This window comes from Pristiophorus japonicus, chromosome 5 (assembly GCF_044704955.1).
Source record: "Pristiophorus japonicus isolate sPriJap1 chromosome 5, sPriJap1.hap1, whole genome shotgun sequence".
NCBI lineage: Eukaryota > Metazoa > Chordata > Chondrichthyes > Pristiophoridae > Pristiophorus > Pristiophorus japonicus.
Window position 1 is genome coordinate 37,940,719 of NC_091981.1, and position 16,030 is coordinate 37,956,748.

At 43.8% G+C, this 16,030-nt stretch overlaps 1 protein-coding gene across 1 annotated transcript in view; it reads right to left on the reverse strand.

Annotated features, from left to right (window-relative positions):
- LOC139264066 (collagen alpha-6(VI) chain-like) overlaps positions 1–16,030 on the reverse strand; it is a 217,589-nt gene that overhangs the window by 114,777 nt on the left and 86,782 nt on the right. The window contains exons 14-18 of the mRNA XM_070880164.1: positions 15,695–15,766; positions 15,573–15,599; positions 15,416–15,460; positions 15,283–15,336; positions 6,663–6,725 (exon numbers count right to left, since the gene is read on the reverse strand). Coding sequence (XP_070736265.1) covers positions 6,663–6,725; positions 15,283–15,336; positions 15,416–15,460; positions 15,573–15,599; positions 15,695–15,766 — 261 coding nt within the window. The remainder of the gene's footprint in view (positions 1–6,662; positions 6,726–15,282; positions 15,337–15,415; positions 15,461–15,572; positions 15,600–15,694; positions 15,767–16,030) is intronic.

Sequence of the window (16,030 nt, forward strand, 5' to 3'; positions counted from 1 at the left end):
TGCTTCAACGCGCACGCGCAGCGTTGCCGGCAGGAAAAAAACTAATTTAAATAGTACCCGCCCCCTCCCACTTACAAAATCGGCGCGAGTGTAGGCTCCGCCCCCCTGCATGCCCAGCTCGGAGGGGCGCCCGTTTTTTTTCGTGTGGAAACTTGGGCCCATTATGTGGATTGAATTCCATTTCCCACTGTTCTGCCCACCTGACCAGTATATTGATATCTTCCTACAGTCCACAGCTTTCTTCTTTATTATCAGCATACAGCCTATTTTAGTATCATCTGCAAACGTCTTAATCATTCCCCCTACATTCAAGTCCAAGTCATTGATATATACCACAAAAAGCAAGGGACCCAACACTGTGTCCTGCGGAACCCCACTGGATACAGCCTTCCAGTCACAAAAACACCCTTCAATAATTACCCTTTGCTTCCTGCCTCTGAGCCGATTTCGGATCCAACATGCCACTTTGCCCTGGATCCCATGGGCTTTTACTTTTGTGACCAGTCTGCTATGTGGGACCTTATCAAAAGCTTTGCTAAAATCCATATACACTACATCATACGCAATGCCTTCATCGATCCTCCTGGTTATCTCCTTGAAAAATTAAATCAAGCTAGTCAGACACGACCTTCCCTTAACAAATCCATGCTGACTGTCCTTGATTAATCCATGTGTTTCCAAATGAAGATTTATCCTGTCCCCCAAGATTTTTTCCAATATTTTCCCACCACTGAGGTTAGGTCGACTGGCCTGTAATCCTGCAATTACTCGGTCCATCCCTTTCTCCCTTTTTAAACAAAGGTACAACATTAGCAGTCGTCTAGTTCTCTGGCATCACACCTGTAGCCAGAGAGGACTAGAAAATGTAGGTCAGAGCCTCTGCTATTTCCTCCTTTGCTTATCTTAACAGCTTGGGATACATTTCATCAGGGCCGAGAGATTTATCCACTTTCAAAACTGCTAAAGCCCTTAATACTTGCTCTCTCACAATGTGTATCTCGTATAATATTTGACACTCCTTCTCCCTCATAGCAAAGTCTGCATCACACCTCTCGTTTGTGAAAACAGATGCTAAGTATTCATTAAGAATCATACCCACGTCTTCTGCCTCCAAACACAGATTTCCTTCATGGTCTGTAATAGGCCCCACTCTTTCTCGAGTTATCCTCTTGTTCTTAATATAATTACAAAACATCTTTGCATTTTCCCTGTTTTTACTTGCCAACACTCTTTCATGCTCTCTCTTTGCTTTCCTGATATCCTTTTTAATTGCACCCCTGCACTTCTTATACTCCTCTAGAGTTTCTGCGGTATTGAGTTCTCGGTATCTGTCATAAGCTTCCCTTTTTATCTTTATCTTACCCTGTATGTCCCTTGACATCCAGGGGGGCTCCAATGTTGTTAGCCCCGCCCTTTTTCTTTAAGGGAACATACTTGTTCTGCACCCTCAGGATCTCCTCCTTGAATGCCTCCCACTGCTCTGACACTGATTTACCATCAAGTAGCCGTTTCTAGTCCACTATGGCCAAATTACATCTCAGCTCAGCAAAATTGGCTTTACCCCAATTGAATTCCTGGTCCACCTTTGTCCTTTTCCATAACTACCCTAAATCTTACTGAATTATGATCACTAGCACCAAAATGCTCTCCCATTGATACCCCTTCCACCTGCCCCTCTTCATTCCCCAAAACCAAGTCCAGAACCACCCCTCCCTTGTTGGGCTTGTTACATACTAGCTAAAGAAGTTCTCTTGAATGCATTTTAGGAATTTCGCACCCTCTGTACCATTTCCACTGCTTTTTTCCCAGTTAATATCAGGGTAGTTGAAATTCATCACTATTACAGCTCTATAGTTTTTGCACTTTGCAGCAATTTGCCCACATATTTCTTCTTCTATCTCCCTTTGATTGTTTGGCGGTCTATACCACACTCCCAGTAGTGTGATTGTCCCTTTTTTGTTCTTCAATTCAACCCATATGGCCTCATTTGATGACTCCTCTAACATATCATCCCTTCTCACAGCTGTAATTGTTTCTTTAATTAATACTGCGAACCCTCCTCTCTAGCCCTGTAACTAGGAATGTAGAGCTGCTCAAGCCCTCATCCATGCCTTTGTTACCTCTAGACTTGACTATTCCAAAGCACTCCTGGCTGGTCTCCCACATTCTACCCTATGCAGACTAGAGGTGAACCAAAACTCAGCTGCCCATGTCCTAACTCGCACCAAGTCCCACTCACCCATCACCCCTGTGTTCACTGTCCTACATTGGCTCTCGGTTCAACAATGCCTCGATTTCAAAATTCTCATCCTTGATTTCAAATTCCTCAATGGCCTCGCCCCTCCTTATCTCAGTACTCTCCTTCAGCCCCACAACCGCAACCCCTCCCGCCTCCCCCCCCCCCCCCCCGAGATATCTGCGTTCCTCTAATTCTGCCCTCTTGAGCATCCCTGATTAGAATTGCTCAACCACTCGTGGCCGTGCCTTCTGTTGCCTAGGCCCTAAGCTCTGGAATTCCCTGCCTAAACCTCTCCGGCTGTCTACCTCTCTTTCCTCCTTCAGGACGCCCCTTAACACCTACCTCTTTGACCAAGCTTTTGGTCACCTGCCATAATTTCTCCTTATGTGGCTCAGTGTCAAATTGTTTGTCCGATAATACTCCTGTGAAGTGCCTTGGGATGTTTCACTATGTTAAAGGTGCTATATAAATACAAATTGCTGTTGTTGTACAAAAAATGGAGTTCCTATAAACAGAGCACTCTTTTCTGTTGATCAGCTAATCCTGTCTTTTGGAAGCTGGGTCACATGGTCTCAGCGAGTCTGCCAGTGTTGGAGTGCAGCCTCTGTACTGTATCAGTATTTTACTGGCTTGCTGGGAGTGTGTCATTAAATGTATGCTAGCAGGAGGGACCTGGGAATGTACCAATATGTGCAAGGGGGCTCCCACACAGAAAAGTTCAAACACCATTGCTATACACACAGGATGCCTCATTGTTGTTCTTGACACTAGTGGGGTGGGAAATTTGTGGCCGCCATGATAGGTGCCGGTGTCCGTCAACTTGGGTTAACAGCCGCTGAAAATGGACGAAGCGCTACTGTGAACTAAGTATAGGCATGGAAGTCGAAGCTCCCATCCTGAAAGGGGGTTCCAGCTTCGAACTGCCTCTGGGAGCAAGGCTCGGGATTTTGCAAGGAATTGTGGGTAATTAAAAGGGCTATGAATTCAAAGGGCAAGGCCTAATCAAAATTAAAATGAAGTCAAAAAATTGCAGTTTCCAGCCCCTATTGCTTTTTAAAAAAAATTAACATCAAAACGAAGTTACAAATGGGAATCTTCAGCACCTAAAGTTGAATTCCCTTCTGAACCTCAAAAAATGGGTAAAGTGCTTCAGCATTAACAAAAATTGCTCAGCAAGCCAGGGTAGCTGCACATAGGATCTCGCACGTAGCACTCCAGCTTTGTGCAGGGGGTCAACACTGCAAGAGAGTTCTCACAGAGGCCAGAAGGCCCTCCAGAAAGAACAATGTGGGACCACATCACCAACGATGTCACTGCCAGCAGCGTCACCTCCACCATCTGGCTCCAGTGCCCAAAGAAGCTTCATGATATAAAAGGGGTCAGAGGGTCTAGTAAGGAGGAGGAACTGAGGGAAATCCTTATTAGTCGAGAAATTGTGTTGGGGAAATTGATGGGATTGAAGGCCGATAAATCCCCAGGGCCTGATGGACTGCATCCCAGAGTACTTAAGGAGGTGGCCTTGGAAATAGTGGATGCATTGACAGTCATTTTCCAACATTCCATTGACTCTGGATCAGTTCCTATGGAGTGGAGGGTAGCCAATGTAACCCCACTTTTTAAAAAAGGAGGGAGAGAGAAAACAGGGAATTACAGACCGGTCAGCCTGACATCGGTAGTGGGTAAAATGATGGAATCAATTATTAAGGATGTCATAGCAGTGCATTTGGAAAGAGGTAATATGATAGGTCCAAGTCAGCATGGATTTGTGAAAGGGAAATCATGCTTGACAAATCTTCTGGAATTTTTTGAGGATGTTTCCAGTAGAGTGGACAAGGGAGAACCAGTTGATGTGGTATATTTGGACTTTCAGAAGGCTTTCGACAAGGTCCCACACAAGAGATTAATGTGCAAAGTTAAAGCACATGGGATTGGGGGTAGTGTGCTGACATGGATTGAGAACTGGTTGTCCGACAGGAAGCAAAGAGTAGGAGTAAATGGGGACTTTTCAGAATGGCAGGCAGTGACTAGTGGGGTACCGCAAGGTTCTGTGCTGGGGCCCCAGCTGTTTACACTGTACATTAATGATTTAGACGAGGGGATTAAATGCAGTATCTCCAAATTTGCGGATGACACTAAGTTGGGTGGCAGTGTGAGCTGCAAGGAGGATTCTATGAGGCTGCAGAGCGACTTGGATAGGTTAGGTGAGTGGGCAAATGCATGGCAGATGAAGTATAATGTGGATAAATGTGAGGTTATCCACTTTGGTGGTAAAAACAGAGAGACAGACTATTATCTGAATGGTGACAGATTAGGAAAAGGGGAGGTGCAAAGAGACCTGGGTGTCATGGTACATCAATCATTGAAGGTTGGCATGCAGGTACAGCAGGCGGTTAAGAAAGCAAATGGCATGTTGGCCTTCATAGCGAGGGGATTTGAGTACAGGGGCAGGGAGGTGTTGCTACAATTGTACAGGGCCTTGGTGAGGCCACACCTGGAGTATTGTGTACAGTTTTGGTCTCCTAACCTGAGGAAGGACATTCTTGCTATTGAGGGAGTGCAGCGAAGGTTCACCAGACTGATTCCCGGGATGGCGGGACTGACCTATCAAGAAAGACAGGATCAACTGGGCTTGTATTCACTGGAGTTCAGAAGAATGAGAGGGGACCTCATAGAAACGTTTAAAATTCTGACGGGGTTAGACAGGTTAGATGCAGGAAGAATGTTCCCAATGTTGGGGAAGTCCAGAACCAGGGGACACAGTCTAAGGATAAGGGGGAAGCCATTTAGGACCGAGATGAGGAGGAATTTCTTCACCCAGAGAGTGGTGAACCTGTGGAATTCTCTACCACAGAAAGTTGTTGAGGCCAATTCACTAAATATATTCAAAAAGGAGTTAGATGAAGTCCTTACTACTAGGGGAATCAAGGGGTATGGTGAGAAAGCAGGAATGGGGTACTGAAGTTGCATGTTCAGCCATGAACTCATTGAATGGCGGTGCAGGCTAGAAGGGCCGAATGGCCTACCCCTGCACCTATTTTCTATGTTTCTATGTTTCTATGATCTCAGACCACTGGTCAAGGTCAGTGACTACATCTTCAAACTGTTTACTAAGAGACTGCAGAAGGGTGATCGGTTGATTTCTTGATGTCATATTGGATGGTTAGATGTATAAAGTTGGATTGGAAAGTTTGCTTTGTGATGGCTTTTATTTCAGCATCATGGCCAAGAGGATGCTGTGATTGTCACTAACAGAGCGAAGGTAAAGTATGGGAGTAAAGTTGAAAAGGGAACTGGGAATTGTTGTCACTGTGACTACATACGGATGATTCCATCCCAGATATCCCAGCCACATAGGGTCTGACTGGGATGCATTCTTCCTTCTGCTTCCTCTTCTTCTGCTTCCTCTTCCCTCCGTGAGCAGATGCTGTAAATCTGAAATGATTGCATGAAATGCTGGAAATACTCAGCAGGTCAGTTAGCATCTTGACCTGAAACGTGAAATGTGTTTCTCTCTCCACGGATGTTGCCTGACCTGCTGAGTATTTGCAGTATTTTCTGACTTCTCAGAGGCCTTCTTTATCATCTGAGGCCTTGCAAGTGTCCAGCAGCACTCCCTACACACTTAAAGAAATTTAACATCTATTGCAGTAAGCCATTGCTTCAGTAAAGTAAAAAAACAACAATCCAAAAGCTTAAATGCAAACTTACATGAAAGACTTGTGTGTCCCTTTAAGAGGTGCCGACAGCACCTCTGTGAATCTGCTTGCACGCAGGGTTTACCTGGCCAGCTTAGGACCCAGTGCTGAACTCAGCGTAAAGGTCCAAGTTCGCCGTGGTGACGTTACGTCGGTGTGTGATGTCGCCGCTACCTCATTTAAATCTGTGGGGTAATACATCTTAATGGCAGAGCTGATGGGCCTGGAAAAATGGAGGACCTTGCGGGACCCACCACCAGCTGGTGATAGAGTGGCGGCCGCCCTCTTTGCATCATCTTTTGATGGTAATGGGGGGGCGTAAAGTCCCTGGAATTTAGGCCTTGGAGTACAAGCTGATGACACAGATGTAGAAAGTAGAAATGGTATTTTTATATAGTGATTAATTCATACCAGGACATTTCATTATAATGCCAGCCAACACCAAGCACTTACACGAACACAACCATTACCAATATGCCGTAAGACTTTCAGAGAGGGTGAGGGAAATGTTTATGAGTCTGTGCTGCTTCCCCCGTTATTTGCATAATTTGGAAATTCCAGTCGCACTGGCCTTGATTCAATCGTTGTTAAAACGAATCTTCAAGAAATCATGGGCAGCACATTCCAGGAGAGCTATTTCAGAAAATTACTCCAAAATTATCCTCTCCAAGTTTCAAGAGTTTAATGAGCTCCCTCGTGACCAGACAGAGCTATGGGATTTTACTTACAGGTTCTCCAGGTAATCCTTGTTCACCACGCTCACCATTGTCTCCTTTTGGGCCTTTCTTGCCCTAAGATAAGAAGACTTATTATTCCCATGAAATCTGGAATGTCCCTATAATTACCATCAAGCTATAATTATTTCAGAGCTATATAACGACATTTTTCACTACAGTCAAATAATTTTACAATGGAATGATATCATTTTAATATACAATGTGATCCTTTCACAATAGAATTATATAATTTCACTATATAGTCAGTTAATTTCATTAGTCATGCAATTTCACTGTATATTGAGTTTCACTATAAAGTCACACAGTCTCTATATATAGTGACTTAATTTCACTATGGTCATATAATATTACTATAGAGTGACAACCTTTCACTACACAGTCACAAAGTCTCACTATATAATGACATAATCTCACTACAGTCACATAATGTTACTATGGAATGACACAATTTCTGTAAATAACATATTTTTACTATACCATGAAAGCAACAGACAAGGTAAAACATCAAATGCAAAATCGAACAAGGACAATACTAGCCCTCTAGAGGTAAATTTCAATCATTTCAAGCATGCCTGGGACACTCACGAGTCTTTCACACTTAATGAAATCATCATCATCATAGGCAGTCCCTCTGGGTCGAGGATGACTTGCTTCCACACTAAAAATGAGTTCTCAGGTGACTGAAGAGTCCAATGTGGGACCTGCGGTCTCTGTCACAGGTGGAGCAGATGGTGGTTGAAAGAACGGATGGGTGGGGTGCCTGGGTTGCTGCGCGCTCCTTCCGCTGTCTACGCTTGGCTTCAGCTTGCTCTCGGCGATGACACTCGAGGTGTTCCGCGCCTTCCCGGATACTTCTTCTCCACTTTGGGTGGTCTTGGGCCAGGGATTCCCAGGTGTCGGTGGGGATGTTGCACTTTTTCAAGGAGGCTTTCAGGGTGTCCTTGACGCGTTTCCTCTGCCTACCTGGGGCTTGCTTGCCGTGTCGAAGCTCCGAGTATAACACTTGTTTTGGGAGTCTCGTGTCAGGCATACGGACGATGTGGCTCGCCCAACAGAGCTGATCGAGCGTGGTCAATGCTTCGATGCTGGGGATGTTGGTCTGAGCGAGAACACTGACATTGTTGCGCCTATCCTGCCAATGGATTTGCAGGATCTTGCGGAGGCAGCGCTGGTGGTACTTCTCCAGTGTTTTGAGGTGTCTGCTGTATACAGTCCATGTTTCTTAGTCATATAGGAGGGCGGGTATCTTGCTCTGTCGTCCCTGAGCTTGGTTCTGGGTTTGAGGTTCTGGTCTTCAAACTGTTAGAAATCAGGGCTGTGTTTAAATCGTTGTTTTGAACTGCAGACGGAATGTCTATTTGGATCAGAGGAATATTTAGAAATGGAGGATATAGATTTTTGTGCGATATACAATCTCCCTGATGTTAAGCGATTATCTATTGTTTTTAAGTTAAGACTTGAACCTTGTTTATATATTTTATGTATAATGCAAAGGATAGGGTTTGAAGTTCCCTTAACAAAACCGCTGGTGAAGATAATGAATGGAAGTATGGAAGTTAAGTGTTAACATAAATATTTTGCTCTATCCTAAAGACTGGTTGAGGTGACAAAACTCATTGTTGAAAGGACTAGGCTTTGTTTTGAGGGAAGAGAGCTAAGAGAAAGTTCCACAGAAAGAGATCCAGGGTGAGTGTGAACAGAGTGATCGTAAGACATGTTTAAGGCGGGTTCTTGAAACAAGGATCAAGACAAAGAACTAGGGACTCAATTTTCTCCAAAGCATTTTTTTGGTGTGCTTGGAGAGTTGCGCCTGATTTTTTGGGGCCCAAGTACGGCAAAAAAAAAGGGTTGTACGTTTCCCCGTTGGATCTCTTCATTTTGGCGTGGCCGAACACGAGGGGTGTGGAACCTTGATCTGCGCCAAAAAGATCGGGCTGCCATGGTAACCAGGGACACAATGCAAGCTGAGGCTGCAAAGTGAAGCATACAGCTACCTCGCAACATATTAAAAGAATTGAAAAGCACATAGCACCACCTTACCTCCAAACCCCCGAAGGCTGTTCGGTCCGGTCCCATTCTCGGTCGCCGGTTCAGGTCTCTCTCTCTCTCTCTCTGTGACTGAGTGTGTGTGAACCAGGGACCGAGAATGGGACCGGAGAGCTTTCCTGTCTGTGTAAACCAGGGACCGACTCTCTCTCTCTCTCGGGACCGTACTGTGTGTGTGAACCGGGGACTGAGAATGGAACCGGACAGCCTTCCTGTGTGTGTGTGAAATGGGGATCGAGAAGGGGACCGGACAGCCTTCGGGCAGGGTTGGAAGTAAGTTGCTGCTCTGTGTTTTTCAATTCTTTCAGTGTGTCCGGGCATCTGCTGCACCACTTTCCTTACCTGCACCGATTTCCTTAACTCGAGGAAAGGTTTTTCAGGATAGGCCACATATGCTGGCCTAAACAGAACTGGAGTAACTCTCAGCTGGCCAAACTTCCCGAAATGGCCAGAAGTGGTGTAGGTGGCTGGTTACACCGCCTTTGGCTGAATAAAAAACTGACTTAAAAAATTCGTAACTAACTGAGTCAAGCTGGTGCAAATTGATTGGGGAAACTGGGGATTCTTAAGTTAGGCCAGAAAAAGCAGCCTGCTCCAAAAAGAAACGGCGCAAATACTGGGGAAAATTGAGCCCTGGAAGTCTTATTGGATATCAAGGTTTTAGGGGAACCTCTATAGGTCAAAAGGTCTCGTCAATATCCAGGGTCTGGCCCACCCCTAAAAATAGGTTAAAAGTGACCTCCTGGAAGCTTGTAGTCACAGACAGTGAGAGGGGAGAGCGGATCAGAAGTCAAGCTGGTCAAACACTCTTTGAGAGTGATCCCATGCTTTAATGTAGGAAGCTCTAGACAGAGAAGGAGACTGCAATCTAGAGAACTGCTTATGTGTGCCAGCCGTTTGTCCAATCAGAATCGGTATCAACTACCTGTTACGGTTGTATGTTTTTGGTATATAGCTAATGTGTTATATTCCGTCTTATACTCTGATTAAATGCAATATAGCCACCAGATTGGTTTTACAGTCGATCCTGATTATTAAAGTGAATAGAGATAGCGTTAACCTGGCATATTTCGTTAAAAAATTGGCTTCTGTGGCAGGAATGTAAAAAGAGTTATTGTGGAGAAACAAGTTGGAGATGGACTTGGTCTATAACAAGGTGCCAGGCGAGACGACTGGATAGGAAACCTCGTAAGGGAGTGTGTTTCATCACTGAAACCAAAACAGAATGGCGAGTGCTAATTGTAGAGATAAAATCATGAGCAGTTTCTCAGAGACTATTGGAGTCATCCAAGAGGACAGATGTAGTTACTCCAAGTGCTTGGATGCAATAGTATCCCAAGTGAATGCGGAACGGACTAAACTTAAAGAAGTCGATAACAACTTGCTTACACACTCACTTCTGTGCGAAGTGTGCAGACTTGAGAAACAAACAAGATAAAGAGCAGGAGTGAGATTGGGAGATAAACAGAAACAAAGATCGTAACTGAATACAAACCATCTTGAGAACACGAAAAAAAACCAGAGAATTAGATAATAAGTTACTGAGATGAGATTTTTTTTTAACTGAAAATGAAACTAACACAAAGCTTTAGCTTTTGTGCCGGGGAAAATAAAGCATAAGATTTGCCGAGTGTTGTTAACCTTAAAAGAGATGCTGGAATTTCAGTTTTTTTTTTAAAAAGAAGTCTGTTCGTTTGTTTCAGCTCGACCCACTTTTGTGTGCTGAGAGGGGAGAGGCTGTTAACTCTTTGTTTGCCGTTAAGTTTGTTAATTAACACGTGTGGTTTTGTTTTAAATCAATTCAAATTGGAACAAAACTGCTTTCTTAATTTGGTTCCAGAAAGTTTTCTTGAAATGATAAATTGTGAAAAACCCAACTTACCTTGCGACGACAGTGAAATTCTGGTTATTTCAAGTTTAAAAAAAGATTGGCAGTATTTGAATTAGAATTTTGAGACATTTGAGATGCTTTTTCTTGTTAAATATTTTGGTTGCACTGGAAAATCTTGGGTTTGGAAATCTTTTTAAAAGAAACCATACTAAAAAGTTGAGACAAAATCTAAAATGCTGTTTTCTCTGATGAGTGACAAAACATAGAAACAGAAAATAGGTGCAGAAGTCGGCCATTCGGCCTTTCGATCCTGCACCGCCATTCAATGAGTTCATGGCTGAACATGCAACTTCAGTACCCCATTCCTGCTTTCTCGCCATACCCCTTGATCCCCCAAGTAGTAAGGACTACATCTAACTCCTTTTTGAATATATTTAGTTTACTGGCCTCAACAACTTTCTGTGGTAGAGAATTCCACAGGTTCACCACTCTCTGGGTGAAGAAGTTTCTCCTCATCTCGGTCCTAAATGGCTTACCCCTTATCCTTTGACTGTGACCCCTGGTTCTGGACTTCCCAACATTGGAAACATTGTTCCTGCATCTAACCTGTCCAAATCCGTCAGAATTTTAAATGTTTCTATGAGATCCCCTCTCATTCTTCTGAACTCCAGTGAATACAAGCCCAATTGATCCAGTCTTTCTTGATATGTCAGTCCCGCCATCCCGGGAATCAGTCTGGTGAACCTTCGCTGCACTCCCTCAACAGCAAGAATGTCCTTCCTCAAGTTAGGAGACCAAAACTGTACACAATACTCCAGGTGTGGCCTCACCAAGGCCCTGTACAACTGTAGTAACATCTCCCTGCCCCTGTACTCAAATCCCCTCGCTATGAAGGCCAACATGCCATTTGCTTTCTTAACTGCCTGCTGTGCCTGCATGCCAACCTTCAATGACTGATGTACCATGACACCCAGGTCTCGTTGCACCTCCCCTTTTCCTAATCTGTCACCATTCAGATAATAGTCTGTCTCTTTGTTTTTACCACCAAAGTGGATAATCTCACATTTATCCACATTATACTTCATCTGCCATGCATTTGCACACTTACCTAACCTATCCAAGTCACTCTGCAGCCTCATAGCATCCTCCTCGCAGCTCACACTGCCACCTAACTTAGTGTCATCTGCAAATTTGGAGATACTACATTTAATCCACTCGTATAAATCATTAATGTACAATGTAAACAGCTGGGGCCCCAGCACAGAACCTTGTGGTAGCGCACTAGTCACTGCCTGCCATTCTGAAAAGTCCCCATTTACTCCTACTCTTTGCTTCCTGTCTGCCAACCAGTTCTCAATCCACGTCAGCACACTACCCCCAATCCCATGTGCTTTAACTTTGCACATTAATCTCTTGTGTGGGATCTTGTCGAAAGCCAAATACACTACATCAACTGGTTCTCCCTTGTCCACTCTACTGGAAACATCCTCAAAAAATTCCAGAAGATTTGTCAAGCATGATTTCCCTTTCACAACTCCATGCTGACTTGGACCTATCATGTCACCTCTTTTCAAATGCGCTGCTATGACATCCTTAATAATTGATTCCATCATTTTACCCTTTACCGATGTCAGGCTGATCGGTCTATAATTCCCTGTTTTCTCTCTACCTCCTTTTTTAAAAAGTGGGGTTACATTGGCTACCCTCCACTCCATAGGAACCGATCCAGAGTCTATGGAATGTTGAAAAATGACTGTCAATGCATCCGCTATTTCCAAGGCCACCTCCTTAAGTACTCTGGGATGCAGTCCATCAGGCCCTGAGGATTTATCGGCCTTCAATCCCATCAATTTCCCCAACACAATTTCCCGACAAGATGTGCTCGAGGTGGTGATCTAAGACATGGAAGTTACCTTGTGAACAAATGGCGGTTACTTTTGTCTCCAATGTTTAAGACACCATGAGAACTACCAAGCTTGGCAAAAACTTGTTTCTGAAATAGGAATAAATAAGTTCAAATATAAAGATAAATTGATATGAGTTGCTTTTTCGAGCACTCAAGAAGGGAAAATTCTCACTGAAGTTTAAAGGGATAATTCTTTCCTAAAATAAACTGGTTGGGAACAATTTAGCTGGTCCTACTAAATGCTGTATATCAAGAGAAAAAGTTTGTGGGGAAAAATAATTGAAGATTGAAAAAAATCTGTCAATACAAGACAATACGATTGTTTAGATTTGTGATAAGTTTGAAATGATAAAATGGACTCGGGCACAATATAGTTGGTTATAAAGAATTTTAAAAATGTTGATCTTTAATATTGTATTTAGGATATAAGGTTACTCCAGAGTTCATGAATATGAATAGTAATTAATGGGATGTCTACTTAAGATGCAAGATCGAAACAGGAGAATTACAGCACCAAGTAGGAATTTTTCTAACATTCTAGTGAAAGTTAGGAAAGTGTAGTTAAGAATAATAAATCGAGAACTTTCTCTTGGAGACATTTGTGTCATTGCCGATGAATTTTTAAAGAAAGTTGCATTGATAACCTGACCACTACCTGAAACATGCAGTGGAAGATGAGCAAAGATTCTCGACAATCTTTTGATAAGATTATCTGAAAGCCCAAGATGGCTTGCATCGAATGGCATAGAGATAGATACCGGTGTAAGAGTGCAGACGTGATTTGTTGCACATGAGGCAACTTGTATGTGGAAATGCATGGTGAATTTGCACTAAAGAACAGGTCTCAAGACATGCTGTGTTACTTGATAACAGAAGACATGAAATGGTTAATGTGGCTCAGGGAATTGTGACAATTATTAAAGCACTGATACATACTCCCATCGAGAAACTATCTAGTTAATGAATAAAAGCGATTGAAGGTGTGTTTAAGTGAAAAACAATATAGAATTTAGATTGGGACAATTGAAGGCTAGGAAGAAATACATTTAAAATGAATTATCCACAATGAATGGATGCGAGTAGAAGATATCTGGAGAATCTTTTAAGTCCATGACTTGTTGATTAAATGTTAAATTTCAGCTTTCTTTACAATATCTGTTTTGGTTGTTTGCATCAAATTTGCTGGAAATGTATATACTTAGTCAATGTGCTTGTGATTGTAAGACCATAACCTGGCATATTTCTAACAAAACACTCTCTTCCTCAGGCGACCAAAGGTTGCACTGGCACACTGAAGGCCGTGTTGGACCTCATCGTCGATGTCTGCTCTTGTTGACAGTAGGCTCCCGGGGTATGAAAAATAGTTCACGTTGTCCAAGGCCTTATCGTGCTGTGTGGCGGGGGCAGGTTGGTAGAGGACCTTTGTCTTACAGATGTTCAGTGTAAGGCCCATGTGCTCGTACGCCTCAGTGAAGGTATTGACGATGGCTTGGAGTTCGGCCTCCAAGTGTGTGCATACGCAAGCATCATTTGCGAACTTTAGTTCAATGACAGAGAATGGCCTGGAGGCAGCGGAGATTGAACAGATTCCCGTTTGTCCTGTAATTTAGCTCCACTCCAGCAGGGAGCTTGCTGAGCGTGAAATGGAGCATTGCAGCATGGAAGATCGAGAAGAGCATTGGTGCGATGACACAGCCTTGCTTGATCCTGGTCCAAACGTGAATTGGGTGTGTGGTGGATCTGTGGTCAGGATCACAGCTTGCATGTCATCGCGGAGCAGGCGGAGGATGGTGACTAACTTTTGAGGGCAGCCGAACCGGAGGAGGACATTCCATAATCCCTCACGGTTAACCATGTTGAAGGTCAAAGAAGGCCATGTACAAGGGTTGGTGCTGTTTCAAGCATTTCTCTTGTAATTGCCGCCCGGTGATGATCATGTCTGTTGTGCCCCTTAGTGGATGGAATCCGCATTGTGACTCAGGGAGGAGCTCTTCAGCAACAGGGAGAAGACGGTTCAGGAGGATTCTTGCGATGACTTTCCCTGCGGCCAACAGCAGGGAAACTCCTCTGCAGTTACCACCATCGGACTTGTCACCTTTCGTGAAGATGGTCACAATTATGGCTTCTCTGAGATCTCCTGGCATGCTCTCCTCCTTCCCGATAAGAGAAATGAGATCATGTATTCGCGGTAATGCCATGTTTTAGTGCTCGGCGGGAAGTCCATCCGCTCCTGAAGCCTTGTTGTTCTTCAGATGTCGGATGGCCTTTTCTACCTCGTGCCGGGCTGGATTTGTGCTGAGATGGTGATGGGTAGCATGCTGTGGGATGGAGTCGAGGACACTCACATCGAAGACAGAGCCTCGGTTAAGGAGATCTTCGAAGTGCTCCTTCCAGCAGACACTGACTGCCTCTCTGTCCTTGATTAGTGCCTCTTCGTTTTTCGCCAGCAGTGGGGTAGGGCCTTGGGTGCTTGGGCCGTAGGTGGTCTTGATGGCGATAAAGAATCCTCGTACATCGTGATTGTCGGCTAGCTGCTGGACCTCCTGCTCATAACGTCATTAGTAATGCATCCAATATGCTATCAGTATATTACTGTACTTAAACATTACTGTAGACAATGGGTTAAAATAATTCTTATTTTTCAGGATAACTATTTAATTAAGGAAGAACTGATCAAACAACACTTCCATAAAGGAAAATTGTATTAGACAGGATGGATAGAACAGCTCAGACACAATGCTTTTTTTTGGTGGGGGGTCTGGGTGGGGGGCAGGGTGGGGGTAGCAAAGCCAGTTTAATTTGATTGCTGATGCTGATAAAAACATTACCAGATATCCTTGCTTCCCTTCTTCCCCGGAGGATCCAAATGCTCCATATTCTCCCTGTGCGAACACAATCTTGTATCAATACTTGGACACAACTGCGAAAAGTGAATTGTGACAAATTTATCTCACCAATTACCTGCTCTCCATTGATTCCATCAACACCTTGGTCTCCATCAATACCCTGTTACAACAGCAATGTTGGGTTTTAGTACACTGGTAAAATCAGATGTCAGGCAACAGAAAACATTTACTCTTTATTGGATTTTAATGAAGTGTAAATAAGCCAAATGTACCTTTATCCCTCGAATTCCTCTTCCTCCCTGAAACATAATGTACAATTGTAAGAATGCTGATTCCAAAAGTAGGAACATTTTTTAGTTACTGCTGAAGGGAGATGCATTTGACAGTCGCTTACCTTATAACCTCTGGGACCTGGGCATCCGCTAAATCCTCGAGACCCAGTGACACCTGGTGGGCCTCTCTTGCCCTGTAAAATACATTTGGATTTAATTTCCACTTTCTGTTTTTATGACATCTCCATCTACATTATGAAAACATAACGTGACAAAGCTTACTTTGTGCCCTGTCCAATATGTGCATGAAAATGTTGACCGGGATCTGCTTTATGCTCGTCCAACCTGTACACGGCCTGCTCCCAAGGCTCATTAAAATCCCCAGTTTGATATCAATGAAAGGTGGGGGCTGGGGGGAAAGCTGGAGCAGTTAAAAAGTACAAAAGACACTCGACACC